General features: G+C 44.5%; 1 protein-coding gene across 1 annotated transcript in view; it reads left to right on the top strand.

The window, feature by feature from the left end:
* LOC309559970 (uncharacterized protein) overlaps window positions 1-19856 on the top strand; it is a 72986-nt gene that overhangs the window by 12702 nt on the left and 40428 nt on the right. The window contains exon 3 of the mRNA XM_082263448.1: window positions 11534-11714. Within this exon, the coding sequence (XP_082119574.1) occupies window positions 11534-11714 (181 nt within the window). The remainder of the gene's footprint in view (window positions 1-11533; window positions 11715-19856) is intronic.

The raw sequence follows: 19856 nt of genomic DNA, 5'->3' as shown, positions 1-19856 counted from the left end.
AGTTGTCACCCGCTAAGTTTAGAATTTGGCAGTACTAGTACGGCACATAATGGTATGTAAATGACAGTATATGAAAGAACTACAAAGAGTTTTGCAACTTTAGCAGTTGACATACACTATACATATTCCCAATTTGTTTTATTTGGCTGGAGGTGAACCTGTCTATTGTTAACGTTTCAAATTTTGTGCACTCGGATTTGTGCTTTAGATATTTATCAGGATATTTTACCATCATAGGTCATTTTGAAATAGTCTATATCAGGGGTCCCCAAACTTTCTAAGCTAGTGGTTCTCAGCTCCAGTCTTTAAGACCCACTAGCAGGCCAGATTTTAAGTATTACCTTGGGGAGATGCAGACCAGAATACTGCAATCACTGAGCAGCAAATTCTATCACCTGTGATGTATTTCAGTTATCTTGCAAACCTGGCCTTTTAGTGGGTCATGAGGACAGGAATTGAGAAACGCTGTTCTAAGCAAGGAGCCATTTTACTGTCCCTCAAACTTTGGGGGGGGGGGGGCAGACTGTGGCCAGTGGGAGTAGAAAATGTCCTGGTGTCAGTGGGAGTAATGTCTCATGCTTGGTGCTGGAGGGAGTAAAAAAAATACATAGTACCTGTGGTCAGTAGGAGGAGGATCAGTGCCCCATCATTGGTGTCAGTGGGAGGAATAGTGCCCCATCACTGGTGTCATTGGGGGGAATAGTGCCCCATCATTAGTATTAGTGAGAAGAATAGTGTCCTATCGTTGGTGTCAGTGGGAGGAATAGTGCCCCATCACTGGTGTCAGTGGGAGGAATAGTGCCCGTCACTGGTGTCAGTGGGAGGAATAGTGCCCCATCATTGGTGTCAGTGGGAGGAATAGTGCCCCATCATTGGTGTCAGTGGGAGGAATAGTGCCCCATCTTTGGAGTCAGGGGGAGGAATAGTGCCCCATCTTTGGAGTCAGGGGGAGGAATAGTGCCCCATCATTGGTGTCAGTGGGAGGAATAGTGCCCCATCATTGGTGTCAGTGGGAGGAATAGTGCCCCATCTTTGGTGTCAGTGGGAGGAATAGTGCCCCATCTTTGGTGTCAGTGGGAGGAATAGTGCCCCATCATTAGTATTAATAGGAAGAATAGTGTCTAATCGTTGGTGTCAGTGGGAGGAATAGTGCCCCATCTTTGGTGACAATGGGAGAAATGGTGTTCTATCATGCATATCAGTGGTAGGAATTATGAAACATCGTTGGTATCAGTGGAAGGAACAGTGCCGCATTGTTGGTGTCGGTAGAAGGAATTATGCCCAACATCTGGTGTCGGTGCAAGGAATGGATCCTCATCCTGGGTGTCAATGGGAGGAATACTATCTTGTATCAGTGGGAGGAATAGTGCCCCCATAAAGGCAAGCAATGGAACGCATCTGGCCCGCAGTTTGAAAACCACTGGTGTATATCATAGGAACCTTTCAAAATAATTCAGCAATGGCAGTGGTCATATTGCAATCCCCATACTTAGACTGATGAGTTAATGTGCCTCATCTGAATGGACCCTTACCTAAGATCTTAAAGGTCTTTTTTCAACCAGACTAATTATGATGATCCTTGGACTTCAGTAGTCACTGATTTGGGACAAAAGTGCAGATAGGACTTCTGATTTTGTAGCGACTTTCCTGAAATTCATACTTGTGGCTCAGAACGTATCAAAGCTAGACACATACCACTTTCTTGCATTTTCAGAAGGAGGTCAGCAGTGAGAGAACTTGTGTTTCTCTTTTGGTAGGTTCACTCCCTCAGTGTAAATTGTTAGAGTTGACCTCCCCTTTAAGTCTTGTATATGTTCCTGAATACATTAGCCTCTTGTTCCAAATTCCAGCCAACTTGGCATTATTTAAAAGGGATTACGGAGAATTATAGCTTAAACCTGTTAGACATGGAAAGTACATGGAGAGCGTTATTAACGGAGGCTATCCTCTGATTACACACATCGGGGAGACTCCAGGTGGAGTGTACACAAGGTGGAGCCACGTTTGGTTGTGGCAGGAAGGTATCTGTTAGGATCATGGCATAATAGAATGCTTGAATATGATCTATCTGAAGAGCAAACACATCCCTTAAGCAGCATGACAGATCCTCGGCAACCAAGCCTAAAATAAATTGTTGGGTAAACAGCGGGAGTAGAAGGACAAACACTATCAGCCAATAGGGAGCAGGTTAGCAAAGCTGTGTTCTCCTACCACTGAATAGTAGGGCGTCATGGTGGCTTAAAAGTTCAATTTGTAAAGAGAAAAGTTTTATATATTAGGATCAGGTACCACCAGCCGACAAACATTGCTAGCATTTACTGTTTGCGTGACCTTGCATGGACCCTTTGAGTTACCATGATCAGAACCCCAGCCTCTGCCACTTTGCCCATTCCCAGCAAGCAGCTAGAGGCAATTAAGGGCAGATGTCAGAAAACTGACCAATTAGTGGCTCTGATCGTTTCCTGATTACCATCTGCATCAACAAAGATGATGTGACCACTAGACCATGTGACCAATGCCTTGACACTGGTCACATGACCCTAGGCTAGGCCAATCCCAGAACAATGATACTGATTAATAAGTTAGCAAGATGCCCCTGATAAAAAAAAAATTAAAATTAAGGTTTACGCTGGTAACACGTGCATTAAAAGAAAAGTATGGAAATCTGTTTTTTTTTTTTTTTTTGCAGATTCATACTTACCTAGCTAGATGCAGCATCGGTCCCCTGCCGGCTCTAACACTGAGACCTGAGCGATCTAACACCCCTAATCCCTCAGTTCTCAGTGCTCCCTGAGCAGAGAGCTGGTGACTGTCAGTCATCGGCTCTCTGCCCTCCCCCCCCCCCCATCGCTCACTGGAGCGCTGGGCTGTGGAGAGGGTGGGAGTGGCCGGCCCAGGCTCTCAGCGGTTCGCTAAGTGGCTGACCTAGTTGCCAGTCCAGGCATGTGGGCAGATCCCGGCCATATGGTCCCGACCTTTCACGAGCCTGGACTGGTTGTGTGACATCAGCCAACAGTGGGCTTCAGCCCACTGTCTGCTGAAAATGGGTCACAGGAGTGAAGAACGAACTGCGCTCCTGTAAACCACAGGAGAAGTACAACCGAACAAGCTTTGGCTGTACTTCTCCTTTAACACAGCACGCAAAAAGAGTTGGTGTGCTTCAGTTCCCCCCGGACAATATCCCCCCGGAAAACATCCCCCTGGACATATCCCCAGGGACATAGGGTTAGGGTAAGAGGGTTAGAGGGGGGATATTGTCCAGGCAGGATATTGTCCGGGGGGATGTTCTCCCGGGGGGATATTGTCCGGGGGGGGGATATTGTCCGGGGGGATATTGTCCGGGGGGGGGATATTGTCCGGGGGGGATGTTGTCCGGGGGGGGGGGATATTGTCCGGGGGGGATATTGTCCTAGAATCCCAAAATGTTTTACTCATTTTTACTTCTTATTTGGTAGCCACTTTATTTGATCTTCAACTGTGTACAAATTTTTTTAAGTTGCCACAGGAAAAGGAGGTGAGGTTACATCTTTCAATTAGACATGTGCATGCCGAAAAAATTTGATTTGTTAATCTAGTGATTTTGTTTCATTAAATTTGGTTGATTTGTTCGATTCTTATTCGGGATTCATTTTCGGAATTCGTTTTATGTCTTTTTCAAATTTCCTTTGAATTTACCAATTTTTTTTTTCGAATCGATAAATTTGGAATCGGTTAAATCGAAAATGTACAATTTATTTATTTACTTTTTTATTCAAATGCGGCAAAGTGAACAAACAAAAGAAAAATCTTCATGATTACAATGACTCTTTAACCACTTGCCGACCGCCGCACGACTATCTACGTCGGCGGTCAGCCCCTCACAGGCAAACTAACGTAGGGCTACGTTGCTTGCTTGTGAGGGTCTAGGGAGCGAGCGCGCGCCCCCGGAGGCGCGCTCCCGCTCCCGCGTGGTCACGGACCCCCCCGCGCGTGTGACTAGCGGACCCGATGTCCGCCGGCCACTCGGCGATCGGCGGGGGAGAGGGAGAATGTCAGGCAGCTTGTGTAAACAAGCTGCCTGTCATTCTCCTCGCTGCAAAGACACTGATCACATGGATCTACTATGTAGATCCGTTGATCAGTGTCCTTACAGCTGAAGCCACAGCCAATCACAGTAGAAAGCACGCCCCTAGGGACACACACAGCCCCTCCCTCCCAAATAAAGTTAACCCCTTCACTACCAGTGTATTTTTACAGTAACAGTGCATATATATAGCACTGATTACTGTAGAAATGTCACTGGTAACCCCAAAAGTGTCAAAAATGTCAGTCAAGGGTCCGATCTGTCCACTGCAATGTCGCAGTACCGCAAAAAAAATCGCAGATCCCCGCCATTACGCGTTAAAAAAAAAACAACAAAAATGACAAAAATCTTTCCCTTTGTTAGTAAACGCGATAACTTTTGCGCAAACCAATCAAAATACGCTTTTTGCGATTTTTTTTACCAAACATAGGTAGCATAAAACAAATTGGCCGAAAATGTTAAAAAATTTTGATTTTTACATTTTTTTTTTTGGGGAATTTCATATAAAAAAATGTGAAAAATATTGTTATTTTTGCAAAATTGACGCTCTTTTTTTGTTTATAGCGCGTGATCAAAAAATCGCACAGGTGATCAAATACCACCAAAAGAAAGCTCTGTTTGTGGGAAAAAAAGGACGCCAAATTCGTTTAGGTACAGCGTCGCACGACCGCGCAATTGTCCATTAAAGTCACGCAGTGCCGAATCGCAAAATACCCCCTGGTCGGAATGGGGGTAAAATCTTCCGGGGCTTAAGTGGTTAAATCATCTTTGGCTTAATAAAAACAGCATTATTTCGAAATGGTCTGATAACACACACAGTCTTTGATTTCATAATTATGTTTACAGTTTGAATGCGAATGGAATTCAATGTAAAATTCGATTTCAAATTTTAAATGTAATTTTGTAAATTCTGACAAATTTTAGTTTAATTATTTAGAGCATTCGGTAAACTTTGTTTAGATTGTATATTTGGACATATCTGAAAAAGAAAAATTGGTCTGAATATTTATTCTGAACTAAAAGAACTGCACAGGTCTACTTTCAATGTGGAAACCTGTTTTGGTGGCAACTTTCTAAGACGGGGTATCCCCTCGCTGAAGAATTCTTCTCTTATTTACTGCCGTGTTTCTGGGACTGAAATATTGATGGGACAAAGACCGCAAAACAAAAAAAATAAAATAAAATAAATAAAAAGCAACCAAAAAAAAAGACTTTTAAACAATATGTACTAAACTAATAAAAAAAGGTTTTGGCTTTACATACACTTGTCTACTCCCCTCTTTAATTTTTGCTTGCCGTGAAAGGGATTAGCACCTCTCTCTGTATCCCAATGGTCATTCTGAAAACACAGCTGCTTTAAGCTACTTATCGGCTTGTTTACAGTTCCTGCCCCAGGTTGGTTTTACCATCCACGCCTGCTCCTGGCATTGATCTATTGCTGGCTCCATAAGCATCAGTTTAGTGTTGGATGTGTTTCCCCAGCAACCGATGGGCTGGGGCTGTTTACTGTTCGACTCTCCTTTCCGTACCAGCGTAGGAAAAAAAGTGGGGGGGAGCCAAGGTCTGCCTGACACCTGATCATCCTACTGGCCACATAGATGGGAAGTACTACATAAAAGTATAGTCCATCCAAAATATATATTTTAAGCAGACATAAAGAGCAATTGCAGGCACTCAGTGAGCAATCAGTGAGCTTCTAATGCTATCCAGCAAACACTGCTAGTGTGCTAAAGTCAGATGCTATCCTTTAACCACTTGCCAACCAGCTGCCGTGTATATACTGCGGCAAAGTAGCGCTATTGCGTGAAACGACATACCTAGATGGCGTCATCGTGCTGTGATTGGCTAGCGGGGATATCAATCAATGGGTCCTGCGGACAGGGGAGGACTGGGCCAGGGGGGCAATTGCCCCTTGGCCCGCTCTGATGACCTGTAAAAAGGCTGCACTGCTTCTGCCACAGACATGCCTAAAGGATTCCTGGTGAAGAGAAGTGAAAAGACTCTGCCACTGACCTACTGAGTGCAGGATGAAGACAAGAACAGAGTGTAGCACCCCCCCCCCCCCCAGCATTGGTGGTGTAAACTGTGTCTGAGCAGAGACCGGTTCCATGCCCCACTGGAGACTCTCCTCCTCCAGCAAGCCCCAACCGCCCCCTGCTGGCCAGGTCGGGAACTCGGATTCAGCCAGTGAGTAGAGAGTACCTGGAACAGGGCTTCAGCCTGGAATGGGGGTCAGGAGGAGGACAGGAAGAGGGAGAGTGGGAGGGGAGCTGAGTCGCTGCACCATGGGCCTCTGGTTTGAACTTGCCCCCTGGGCCTAAAGCTGCCAGTCTGCCCCTGCCTGCAGACCGGCCACCGTGTGATCATCCCCAGGAGCAGCAGAAGGCAGATCGTCGTTTTGCAAGGGTACAAGATAGAGATCCTGTGTTCCTGCTGTCCCTTCCTTTTCTTCCCCATACGGTGCAACCCCCCACAGTTAGTAAGCACCCCCTAGGGACACACTTAACCCTTTGATCGCTCCTGATGGTAACCCCTTCCCAGCCAGTGTCATTTAGTACTGTGAGAGTGCATTTTTTTTAAGCACTGATCATTGTATTAGTGTCACTGGTCCCCAAAAAGTGTCAAAAGTGTCAGATGTCTGATTTGTCCGCCGTAATATCGCAGTCATGCTAAAAATCGTTGATCGCCGCCAATACTAGTAAAAAAATAAACAAAAATTCCATTAAAATATCCTATAGTTTGTAGACACGATAACTAATCAATATACACTTATTGGGATTTTTTTTTTATCAAAAATATGTAGCAGAATACATATTGGCCTAAATTGATGAAGAAATTCGATTTTTTTTTTTTTTTTTTTTTTATTGGCTGTGTTTTATAGCAAAATCTAAAAAATATTGTTTTTTTTTATTTTTTCAAAGTTGTTGCTCTTTTTTTGTTTATATCGCAAAAAATAAAAACCGCAGAGGTGATCAAATACCACCAAAAGAAAGCTCTGTTTGTAGAGAAAAAAAAAGTTGTCAGTTAAAGTAACGCAGTGCCGTATCGAAAAAAATGGCCTGATCAATAGAGGGAAAACCTTCCCGTCCGGTCTCCCTATGCTCTGGGGATGTCCAGGGGTGACCTGCTTCTGGAGAGAGGTGTGAGGTGGTTGAACTCCTAAATCATTGTCTTCAGCTGGCTCTCCTAATTACTCCTGAAATTATGTTAATAGGTATCCAGGATGATGAGCAGAGGCCTAGATGCAGTAAGATACTAATTTCTTACCTGTTCTATTATGCTAAAAGAGAAATTATACTTAAGGGTCCTTTCACACGAGCACTCCGATCAGATCCGCCTGTCAGTTTTTTATCGGATCCCCCATGCATCCCTATGGGGCAGCGGGTGTCAGCGGAGACATGTCTGCTGACACCCGCTGCTATCCAATCCTGTCCGTGAAATCTGGATGGATGGAAACCCTATTTTCCATCCGTCCAGAGGATGGGATGGGATCGGATGAGAGCGGACAGGCGGTCCGCTCTCATCCGATTCCCCCATAGAGATGCATGGGGCTCTGACACCTCCCTCTCCGCACACAGAACGGAGAGGGAGCTGTCACCTGCCTGCTCAGCGGGGATCAGTGTATCAATCCCCCGCTGAGCAGCACGGATCCACCTACGGAGGAGGACCGTGTGAAAGAAGCCTAAGTGGAATTCCCGTTCCCCTCCCTCCATAGCTTCTTGGGGAAAATCTATACTGAACAAAATTATAAATGCAAAACTTGTGTTTGCCCCCATTTTTCATGAGCTGAACTCAAAGATCTAAGAAAACCGGGATTCATCCATGAAGAGAACACCTCTCCAAAGTGCCAGATGCCATAGAATGTGAGCATTTGCCCACTCAAGTCGGCTACGACGAAAAACTGCAGTCAGGTGGAGACCCCGATGAGGATGACGAGGATGCAGATGAGCTTCCCTGAGACGGTTTCTGACAGTTTGTGCAGAAACTCTTTGGTTATGCAAACCGATTGTTGCAGCAGCTGTCCGGGTGGCTGGTCTCAGATGATCTTGGAGGTGAAGATGCTGGATGTGGTGGTCCTGGGCTGGTGTGGTTACATTAGGTCTGCAGTTGTGAGGCCGGTTGGATGTACTGCCAAATTCTCTGAAACGCCTTTGGAGACGGCTTATGGTAGAGAAATGAACATTCAATTCACAGGGCAACAGCTTTGGTGGACATTCCTGCAGTCAGCATGCCAATTGCACACTCCCTCAAAACTTGGGACATCTGTGGCATTGAACTGTGTGATAAATCTGAACATTTTAGAGTGGCCTTTCATTGTGGCCAGCCTAAGAGCCTATTCAGACTAGCGTGACACGACTTTGGGGGGCGACCTGTGAAGTCGCGTGCACCACTGTGCACCGCGACTTCGGCGCGACTTGCAGAGACTTCACATAATGGAAGTCTATGCAAGTCGCTCCGAGGTCGCCCCAAAGTAGTACAGGACCCTTTTTCTAAGTCGGAGCGACTTGTGTCGCTCCTATTAGAACGGGTCCTGTGCTAATCAATGGACCGCGACCGAGCGCGACTTGTCAGGCTGACAAGTCGCCTGACAAGTCGCGCTAGTCTGAATGGGCTCTAAGGCACACCTGTGCAATAATCATGCTGTCTAATCAGCATCTTGATATGCCACACCTGTGAGGTGGATGGATTATCCCGGCAAAGGAGAAGTGCTCACTAAAGCCCCGTACACACGATCAGATTATCGAACGATCTGCCGTCTGTTTTTTGTGGCATGCTAGTCTGATGTGGAAAGTGAAGAGGTTTTTTTCATACGAATTTTCCTGTACGACAGAATTCTACTTCAGAAGTGATGTCATGTGTTGGATTGCTTTGTATGTGTTCTTTCGTCTCTGAGCATGCCTAGTCTTGCTCTTAAGATTTTTTTCCGTCGAAATCTGTACTAATCAGACGAAAATCGGACGTTGTATTACGGACGACAAAAATTTTATAGCCTGCACATAGGATTTTGTCAGCCGAAAGGTTGGAGCTGGCTATCGAAAGCACCATACTAACAATCCGAAAATCGGCAGATCAGTCGTCGGACGAATTTTCCCTACAGATTTTCTTATTGTGTGTACGGGCCTTTAGGCTGGCCATACATGTTAAATTGTCTTGTACAATTTTCCTTTAGATTTACCAAAAACCATACAATAGGAGGTCAAACTAAACAACTTTCAATTGCATCCAATTAGGCAGGCCCTTTCACTGCATAGTTTAACCACTTAACGCAAACTGACGTAGCCCTACGTCGGCTGACTTTAAGTGGTTGTACCGGGAGGCATCATCCTGGTACCGTTGTTTAGAGCAGGCGGTCGGATTTCCGGCGGTGATGACCGATGCGGCTCGAGGGTTACCCCGGAGAGTGGGAGGGGACGCCCCCCTCCTGCCGCCTTCCGCAGCTCTGCCCGGGTCTCCCGTCCCACCAGGAGACCCGAGCAACCAGCCGGCGCGTCCACCAGCTGGATGGAGTCCAGGTCTAAGCCAGATGCGGCTTTGATCGGGTCTCCGATGACTTAACCTGGAGGCGGCGTCCATGATGTCCCATCCGGGTTACTCGGCTGCTAAAGGCGGCAGATTCAAAAAGTGACTGTATTCAAAAATGCCGTTTTCGGCGTTTTGAATACATGGAAGTGCAGTGGAGGGGTCTAGGGTCTTAGACTCCGATCCCTCCATAAAGAGTACCTGTCACTGCATATTGCTGTCACAAGGGATGTTTACATTGCTTGTGACAGCAATAAAAGTGATCAGATTTTTTTTTTAACCTGTGCTAAAATTAAAAAAAAATAAAATAAATAGGAAAAAAAAATTTTTTTAGCCACCCCCGTCGCCATGAGCGCGAGCACGAAAAAAAACGTATATGGAAGTTGCGCCGCAAATGAAATCGCTGTTCAAACCACACATGTGAGGTATCGCCGCAATCGCCAGAGCGTGAGCAATAATTTAAAAATAAGAGCTACACTCTAACTCTAAACCCGTGACCGTTAAAAAAAATTTAAATGTTGCCTATGGAGATTTTTATTGACCGTAGTTTGTCGCCATTCCACGGGTGTGCGCAATTTAAAACTGTAACATGTTGGATATCTATTTACTCGGCGTGAAATCATCTTTCACAATATACAAAAAAAAATGGGCTAACATTACTGGTTAGTTTTTTTTAAATGCAGTGAAATGTGATTTTTCGTAAGTTTTCCAAAAAAATGGCGTTTGGAAGACCGCTGCACAAATACCGCATGACAAAAAATATTGCAATGACGCAATGACCGCCATTTTATTCTCCAGAGTCTTTGCTAAAAAAAAAAAATATATATATATATATATATATATATATATATATATATATATAATGTTTGGGGGTTCTAAGTAGTTTTCTTGCAAAAAAATATTGATTTTTAACTTGTAAACAAAAAGTGTCAAAAATAGGCCCGGTCTTGAAGTGATTAAGGTAAATCTTAAGGTAAATTGTACACAGATTTAGACAGATATGGTAATAATATTTGAGAGAAATAGGCCTTTTGTGTACATAGAAAAAGTCTTAGATCTTTGAGTTCAGCTTATGAAAAATGAGGGCAAAAACAAAAGTGTTGCGTTATAATTTTGTTCAGTGTATTAACGCTGCTCTTCCAATGTGCACAGTAACCTACATCTGCAGGGACTGTCCTAAAAAGTTTGAGAGGGTGTGTGTAAGCCATGGAATGCGTAGGACCCATTGTCAAAGTATATCCTACCGCTTTGCCTATTTCCATGTTATGAAATCTGTACCATGCCTTTGCTTCAATAAAGGAACATTCTGTTTTGTTAAAAAAAATAAAAATATTTAGGAACTTATCTGATTGCCAATATGGTTAAGATAAGATTGTTAACATAAACTGGACCACAAATTTTGGTCCGTCATGGCAAGAGGAAGCTGTGTCCTGTACAGCCTGAGAAAATGCAGCCCTTTCCCCTCCTCCTGGCAATCTCCCTCTGGGAAACGCAGTTCAGAAGCTCTTGATTACACAGTAGAGTCTCTCCCTTGGACTACAGTTCCCACAGTGCAGTGCTGCCTGACTCAGTCTATTGAACCCTTCCTGTTCAGCAGCTCACTCCTCTTGCTGAATTAGCTGTTAAACATTTCAGCACCACAGGGGCAGCAGCTACAAAGAGTAGCTGCAGCCAGTGTTTGTCTACCTGTAATTCTCAGACTATCACTTGGCTACAGCTTATAAGGCTTTTTGCTTTTTTTCTGGATGATCTAGAAATTTGTAAGGACAGAGTTGTGTTTTTTTCACATTGGTGTGATGGATATATTTGTGGCCAGAGGGTGTCTGCACATTGTGGGGATGGCCTATAGATTAAAAATCACCCCCGAGTACTGTTGGCGGCATGGGGTGAACACATTGGTATGTCTGTGACAGTATATTAAGTAATGGCATACCACTTCATTGGTTGCAGACTATGCAGTAACATTGCCTACATTCTGGGAACAGTGGCAGAAGACCCTGCCGTTGCTGAAATGCTGGTGGATCTTGCAGAAGGTGCGTCAGAATGGGATCTACTGGGGAGACTGGGGGCCATGCTGCAGTGGGAGGATGCAGAAGCTGTTATGAATGCTGCTGGAGCCCTGGGAACACTGGTAAGTGATCGATCCTTACAACTGGTCTCTAGCCATCGTTTTTGCCAACCAGAACAAAATGAATGAACTTACTGCATTCTTATGTGCCTGCAGGTAGATGGTAAATGTTTATGTTTATGGAGATGTTCTACTGTCTAAGTCTATATGTAGTCTTTTGTGTTGCAATATTTCAAAGTTTAGTTACGTTTGCCCTGCTAAGGTGGTACTTCCTGGGGTGGTTAAGGGTTAACTCTGCTTGCCAGGGTTTCCCAGGCTTTTTGGGGAATTACTTCCCTCTGCTAACCCTATAAAAAGGGAGGGAACCACCTCTCGGGGGCGCCGCAGTTAGTAAGACGGCTGGAGGTATGGTTCTATCTCTCCCCATTCAAGAAAAAAGAATGCTGCTAGGGATGTAAACTACTTTGTACATTTGACCCCCCCCCCCCTTTTGGAGCCCAGTCAGGGTTTCACGAATATGGACTTATGCTTTGGACTTCTCACCTATTTAAGGTATTACTACCTCATGGGGAAATCAGGGACACCAGGAGACTGACTAGGGGGCACTTAGAAGAACATGTACTTGTTGAACTGTTTATTTGTTACATTTAAACACCTTCTGTTAGGCTACGTTCACATGTTAGCGTAGCGGATCGCGGGCAGAACCCCGCGATTCTGCCCGCGATCCGGAAATCATTGCAAATCGCGGGACGCCTGTGCGTTGCCGTTGATTTGCAATGGCACCCCAAACGCTGTGCGATGTTGCCGCGATTTCCGCCTGCCAAATCGCGGTAACATTGCGCAAACAAAATCGCGAGTCGCATGACGTCTAAAAAAGGTACAAGAGCTTCTTTGGGGCGACATGCGACCTGCGATTTTGTTTGCGCGATGTTACCGCGATTCGGCAGGCAGAAATCGCGGCAACATCGCACAGCGTTTTGGGGTGCCATTGCAAATCAACGGCAACGCACAGGAGTCCCGCGATTTGCAATGATTTCCGGATCGTGGGCAGAAACGCAGTGTTCTGCCCACGATCCGCTACTCTAACATGTGAACGTAGCCTAAAGAATGTTTATTGTTCAACTTGGCATGGTCTGAGGTTACTTGAGGAAAAGGCTAAAGGGGTGCATGCATGTATAGCATTTCACAAGAACAGGGCTTATTAGGGGGCAAGACGAGATATAGAAGATGCAGTACAAAAGTCTAACGTGCAGTGCAGCTATTCGAAGGAGGCTATATTGCTGTTGCTAATAATTACAGTACTAGTGCCAAGTGCATAATCAACCAGCCAGTCAGGAAGCGGTGTGACTTGGCATAGGTGACGGAGGCCCTGGTAGTGAAGGAGCTTGTATGCTTTGGCTGATTCCTAAGAGCAGTGGTTTTCAACTCCTGTCCTCAGGACCCACTAACAGGCCAGGTTTGCAAGATAACTGAAATACATCACAGGTGATATCATTTGCTGCTCAGTGGTTGCAGTATTCTAGTCTGCATCTCTCCAATGTAATACTTGAAATCTGGCCTGTTAGTGGGTCCCGAGGACAGGAGTTGAGAACCACTGCCTTAGAGATTTGAACCCCAATACTAGGGTCAACATTGCAGCACAGGGCATCTTAGGGACCCAGCTTCGGGGAGAAGAATAAGCATGGGATATTTACAAGAGTTTAGCCTGCTAGTATTCAAGTGTGGTATACGAATCAATGTCACTGGGAGTGAGGTAACAGGTAACTGGGCTGGTGGGGTATGGTACAAACTCAGCGCTATTAGCTCAGAACAGAGAGAAGATTTCTAAAATGTAATTGGAACTGATATTCATAGTATAATGCCTTGAAGAACTATGCCACCAATTACAAGGAGTAAATTATATTTTCGGGAGAAGCCTCACTTTTAAGTTAAAGAGCTGCCTTAAGGCCAACTTAGTGTTAAAAAGCAGCCTCAGCCCACCTTTGGCTCCAAATATTAACCATCCAGCCCCCTAGGGAGAGCGTTGTTATCAGAGTTCCCCCGGCCAAGATTATGTTGATGTCTGTATTCCAAAAGGAGAGATTTCCTTCACTTACTGACCACATGGGATGTGAGGTGGCTCTTCCCAATAAGGAAGCAGGCCTCAGTAAAAACTTTAACAGTAGGTCTAAATCTTCTGCGCTAAGGTGAGTACCTGGATAGAGAACTGGCTCCAGGGGAGAGTGCAAAGGGTGGTGATTAATGGGGAGTACTCAGATTGGGCAGGTGTGGAATGTGGGGTCCCCCAAGGTTCTGTCCTGGGACCGATCCTGTTTAATTTATTCATAAATGATCTAGAGGAGGGGATATCTAGTACAATCTCAGTATTTGCGGATGATACTAAACTAAGCAGGCCAATATCTTCTATGCAGGATATGGAAACCTTACAAGCGGACCTGAACAAAATAATTGGGTGGGCAACTACATGGCAGATGAGGTTTAATGTTGAAAAATGTAAAGTAATGCACTTGGGGGCCAGAAAGCAAGCTACTCACTAGGGGGGGAACCTCTGGGTGGGTCTAGGATGGAAAAGGACCTGGGGGTACTGGTAGACAACAGGCTTGGCAGTGGCATGCAATGCCAAGCCGCTGCAAGCAAAGCCAACAGAATTCTGGGATGTATAAAAAAGGGGATTCACTCCAGAAATAAAGAGATTATTCTCCATCTCTACAAGACTCTGGTCTGGCCACATCTGGAGTATTCCGTCCAGTTCTGGGCACCGGTCCTCAGGAAGGATGTGCTGGAACTGGAGAAAGTCCAGAGAAGGGCAACAAAAATAATTAGGGGAATGGAGGACATCAGCTATGAGGAAAGACTCCAAGCATTGAACTTAATCTCTCTGGAGAAGAGACAATTGAGGGGGGGATATGATATCAATGTACAAATACTGAAGAAAGGGGGGGAAGGGGAATAGAAAAGGAATAAAATAGATAATAGCAACTGGCAAATATAATATATAGGTACGGTCATACAGATCCAAATGTAATATCACTATAGCCAGTTGTAAATTGTAGATATAGGGTAACATAAGGTAAAGAGGGGGAAAATGGGACTTTAAATGAGGTGTGTGAACATGATAGGTGGTTTAGCAAGATAATAGAGGCGGGTCTCACATGATGTAAAAAATGATTTAATACAGATTATTATACATAGTTACATATAAAAATATGGAATGACATCGTGGCAAGTTGGTAGATGGTACATCAAATACATAATAATAGAGCATAAATAATTACATCATCAAAAGCAAAAGCTAGTAGGAGAGTCCCCAATTCAACATTCACAAGACCATCAAGATATAATACCAAAAAATTAATAAAGTAATATATTGTAATCATGGTAAGGGTAGATCCAATATTCGTGTAGTAGAAAGATAATTGATAATATCACAGCATCATAGACTCAACATGTTTCGTGGACCCAATTCGCCACTTCGTCAGGAGTGGATGCATGATAATGATATAGCAGCCTGATGATGTATGGTATTTGGAAGTGTCAAAGGCCCCCTCATGAAATCCCCCCCGGGGAGCTAAGGGCACACACGGGTAGGCGGGATATGTTGCACACCAATGATGAGTGTGGGTTGAAGAGAGGTGATGTATGAACCAAAAGGTGTAGCAACAAGATAGAATCAAAAGTAGATCCCATACTCCGTGTAGAGGTGCCCCGCATCAGCCAGGAGCCTAAAAAACAGTGTGGACCCAGCGTCACGGTAATGCCGAGATGGGACCCGACGGGAACAGCCAAGATTATGTTGGCTGTTCCCGTCGGGTCCCATCTCGGCATTACCGTGACGCTGGGTCCACACTGTTTTTTAGGCTCCTGGCTGATGCGGGGCACCTCTACACGGAGTATGGGATCTACTTTTGATTCTATCTTGTTGCTACACCTTTTGGTTCATACATCACCTCTCTTCAACCCACACTCATCATTGGTGTGCAACGTATCCCGCCTACCCGTGTGTGCCCTCAGCTCCCCGGGGGGGATTTCATGAGGGGGCCTTTGACACTTCCAAATACCATACATCATCAGGCTGCTATATCATTATCATGCATCCACTCCTGACGAAGTGGCGAATTGGGTCCACGAAACATGTTGAGTCTATGATGCTGTGATATTATCAATTATCTTTCTACTACACGAATATTGGATCTACCCTTACCATGATTACAATATATTACTTTATTAATTTTTTGGTATTATATCTTGTTGGTCTTGTGAATGTTGAATTGGGGACTCCCCTACTAGCTTTTGCTTTTGATGATGTAATTATTTATGCTCTATTATTATGTATTTGATGTACCATCTACCAACTTGCCACAATGTCATTCCATATTTTTATATGTAACTATGTATAATAATCTGTATTAAATCATTTTTTACATCATGTGAGACCCGCCTCTATTATCTTGCTAAACCACCTATCATGTTCACACACCTCATTTAAAGTCCCATTTTCCCCCTCTTTACCTTATGTATATCTACAATTTACAACTGGCTATAGTGATATTACATTTGGATCTGTATGACCCTACCTATATATTATATTTGCCAGTTGCTGTTATCTATTTTATTCCTTTTCTATTCCCCTTCCCCCCCTTTCTTCATTATTCACAGGGATGGAAGCAATTTTTTCCTAGATGGACAAATGCTTCATTTAAAGTCCCAATAGATTCCTAATGATTGGGTTATCAATCATTTTTTTTATACAAATGTACAAATACTGTACTGGCGACCCTAGCATAAGGAAAAAACTATTCAGAGAAAGGGAATACAATAAGACACGTGGCCACTCACTAAAACTAGAGAAAAGGCGGTTTAACCTTAAAGTACGTAGGGGGTTCTTCACTGTAAGAGCAGTAAGGATGTGGAATTCTCTTCCACAAGCAGTCATATGAGCAGGGAGCATCGATAGTTTCAAAAAACTATTAGATGGGCACCTTAAAGACCACCGCATACAAGGGTATACAATGTACGGTTAACAGCAAACACACACAGACATCATAGGTTGAACTGGATGGACTGATGTCTTTTTTCAACCTCACAAACTATGTATTATGTAACTATGTAAAAAAAAAGGGCAAAATTAAAAAACAAATTGGATGGAATCCCTCTTTAATTTGATTGCAGCCTCCTAAACTTGTACAAGCTTCAAGCTGGCCGTAGATGGATCAAATTCAGCCAGCTCAATAGGGACCGGACAAATTTTGATCCATCTATGGCCACTCCCATTTGGGAGGTGTGGATCTAATGACTGACTCCTCTCGAACGGGACTGTTGGTGAATTTTCATTAAATCAGTGCCTGCAGCCAATCGGCTGCGGCACTAATCAGTGTATTGTGACAATGGAGGAGTCCCTGCTGTCAGAACACAATAGCACAGTGGGGAGGATTCCTCCATCCACCTCACTTGCTGGCTGATCAAACAAAAAAAAAACTATGTATGAACAGCCTAACGTTTGTTGGAGCTTACACAGAACTAAAAACTCTCCCCACCCCCACATGACAATAAGAAGTATAAGTCACATGCTCATTCATACCTCGAAGTATGCTGCCAACAGCTGATTGGAGCGGTGTCGGAGGGAAGGAAAGTTGATTATGTGTTGCTAAGGATAGAGGTAATAAAGCCAACCTGCTTTGCCCTCTATGGATAAAGCAAAGGTTTCCTTTAAAGCACACCCGTCAAAAAAAAAAACCTAACCAACCTGAGCAAAGCACTTTTATTGCTGCTCCAATTCAACTGGGGCTCTGTAAAAATCGTGGTAATTATAAGTAAGAAGGCACATTTTTTTTTTTTTTTTTTTTTTCAAAGAAAAGAGGCACATTTAGCGGGTCACTTGCATTCCTACAATGCAGAGCGTGGGGCCTGAGCAGCCAATATCCATGCCCCAAGCTGACTGATGTGAATAGAGGGGTTTGCCATTGAGTGTCCAATTGCAATACAATGGTATTCGGGAAAGTATTGGAAGACCTGTTCAATTGCTTGGTAACACAAACCGCTAATCAGCCAATCACATGGCAGCAACTCAATGCAAACCGAGCATCAGAATGGGGAAGAAAGGAGATTTAAGTAACTTTGAACATGGCATGTTTGTTGGTGCCAGACGGGCTGGCCTGAATATTTCACAAAATGCTAATCTACTGGGATATTTACACACAACTATCTCTAGGGTTTACACAGAATGGTCTGAAAAAGAGGAAATATCCAGTAAGTGGCAGTTGTGTGGAGGAAAATGCCTTGTTGATGTCAGAGGTTAGAGAAGAATGGGCAGACTGGTATGAGTTGATAGAAAGGCAACATTAACTCAAATAACCACTCGTTAATACCAAGAAATGCAGAGTACCATCTCTGTACGCTCAACACATTGAATCTTAAAGCAGATGGGCTACAGCGGCAGAAGACCACAGCGGGTGCCATTCCTGTCAGCTAAGAACAGTAAACTGCAAAATGAGGTTGAGGGATTGTAAGAGGTGCATGAAAGTCAGCCAGCCCCCAGTCTGATGTACTCACCCTCCAGTCTGTCACCAACCATATAAAACCTGTCTCTTGGTACAAAGAACAGGGGTTTAGTTGACACACATTTGCAAACGCATGTGAAAGCTGCAGAGCCACTTCACGGCACCCTGTTATATCTGCAGTCCTACACTCTTAATTTAGTGTCCTCACACTGGAGGCACATGGCCGCTAATGGGTGGATGGGGGAACAGGTGAGAGGGAGACAGCCCAACCTCCCCCAACCCATCCACAAACTGGCTGTTGTCTCAAAGACTCAAATAATTAGGTTTATAACCATGGTGCAAACTGGAAAAGACCAGCTGAAAAGCATTACACCTCCATCCTCTTGGTGGATGCAGCATAAAGATAGGAAGGGATTTTATGTATGGGGCATGGCCTGTAAAGCACACTGCCTTTGAAATCCCTAATTTCCTTTTGGGACTTTATGTGAGACAAGCAGGTCATGCTATTGGTCTCCACTCCATCCCTGTATACGGAAAACACTAAGGTCAAATCAAAACTGCATCCACCAAAACCGCACGAAAATCGCACGGTGGGACTTTATATGAGGCACCAAGCTGTAAGCAAGGCATCTCCATCCCTGGTTGCTTAAACATATTGGACTAGGTGGGACTTTATATGAGACCCAAGCTGGTGTTGAGGCTATAATTTGCACAGCCTCAACAAAATTGGACAATAGAAGATTGGAAAAACGTTGCCTGGTCTGATGAATCTCGATTTCAGCTGTGACATTCAGATGGTAGGGTCAGAATTTGGCATAAACAGCATGAAAGCATGGATCTATCCTGCCTCGTATCAACGGTTCAGTTCAGGCTGGTGGTGGTGTAATGGTTTGGGGGATATTTTCTTGGCACACTTTGGGCTCCTTAGTACCAATTGAGCATTGTTTAAATGCCACGGCCTACCTGAGTATTGTTGCTGACCATGTCCATCCCTTTATGACTACAGTGTATCCAGTGGTGGGACAAAGTCTCCCAATGCCCAAGGCAAAGATGCCAAACTGTGCCCCCCCCCCCCACTTCCCCTAGAGTTAGGTTCAGGGCGCCCTAATCTCTGCAATAAACCATTGCACCCAGGGCAGCACTCCCTCCTGCCCAATCCTTGTCCCGGACCTGAGTGTACCCATCTTCTGATGGCTCCTTCCAGTAGGATAATGCACCATGTCACAAAGCTCAAATCATCTCACCGCTGGTTTCTTGAACATGACAATGAGGTCACTGTACTCCAATGGCCTCCACAGTCACCAGATCTCAATCCAATAGAACACCTTTGGGTTGTGGTGGAATGGGAAATTGGCATAATGGATGTCCAGCCGACAAATCTGCAGCAACTGCGTGATGCCATCATGTCAATATGGACCAAAATCTCTGAGAAATGTTTCCAACACCTTGTTGAATCTATGCCAGGAAGAACTAAGTCAGTTCTGAAGGCAAAAGGGGGTACAACCCAGTACTAGCAAAGTGTACCTATTAAAGTACCCGGGGGGTGTATGTCCCAGGCAATAAAATATGATTTTCTTGTAATCTGCCGAATACTCTATTGTGTAGGCAACAGGTGCTCCTTTCCTGTCAAAGCCCGACCGTCATTTTGAGAAAGTGCCATTTCATGTTTGCTTTGGCAGGTGGTATAATTAACGGTTAGCGGCGCTGA

Source organism: Pelophylax lessonae (assembly GCF_965119305.1).
Source record: "Pelophylax lessonae genome assembly, chromosome: 7".
Lineage (NCBI taxonomy): Eukaryota > Metazoa > Chordata > Amphibia > Anura > Ranidae > Pelophylax > Pelophylax lessonae.
The sequence above is the reverse complement of the archived record's forward strand: the minus strand, read 5'-3'. Positions and strand labels throughout refer to the sequence as shown.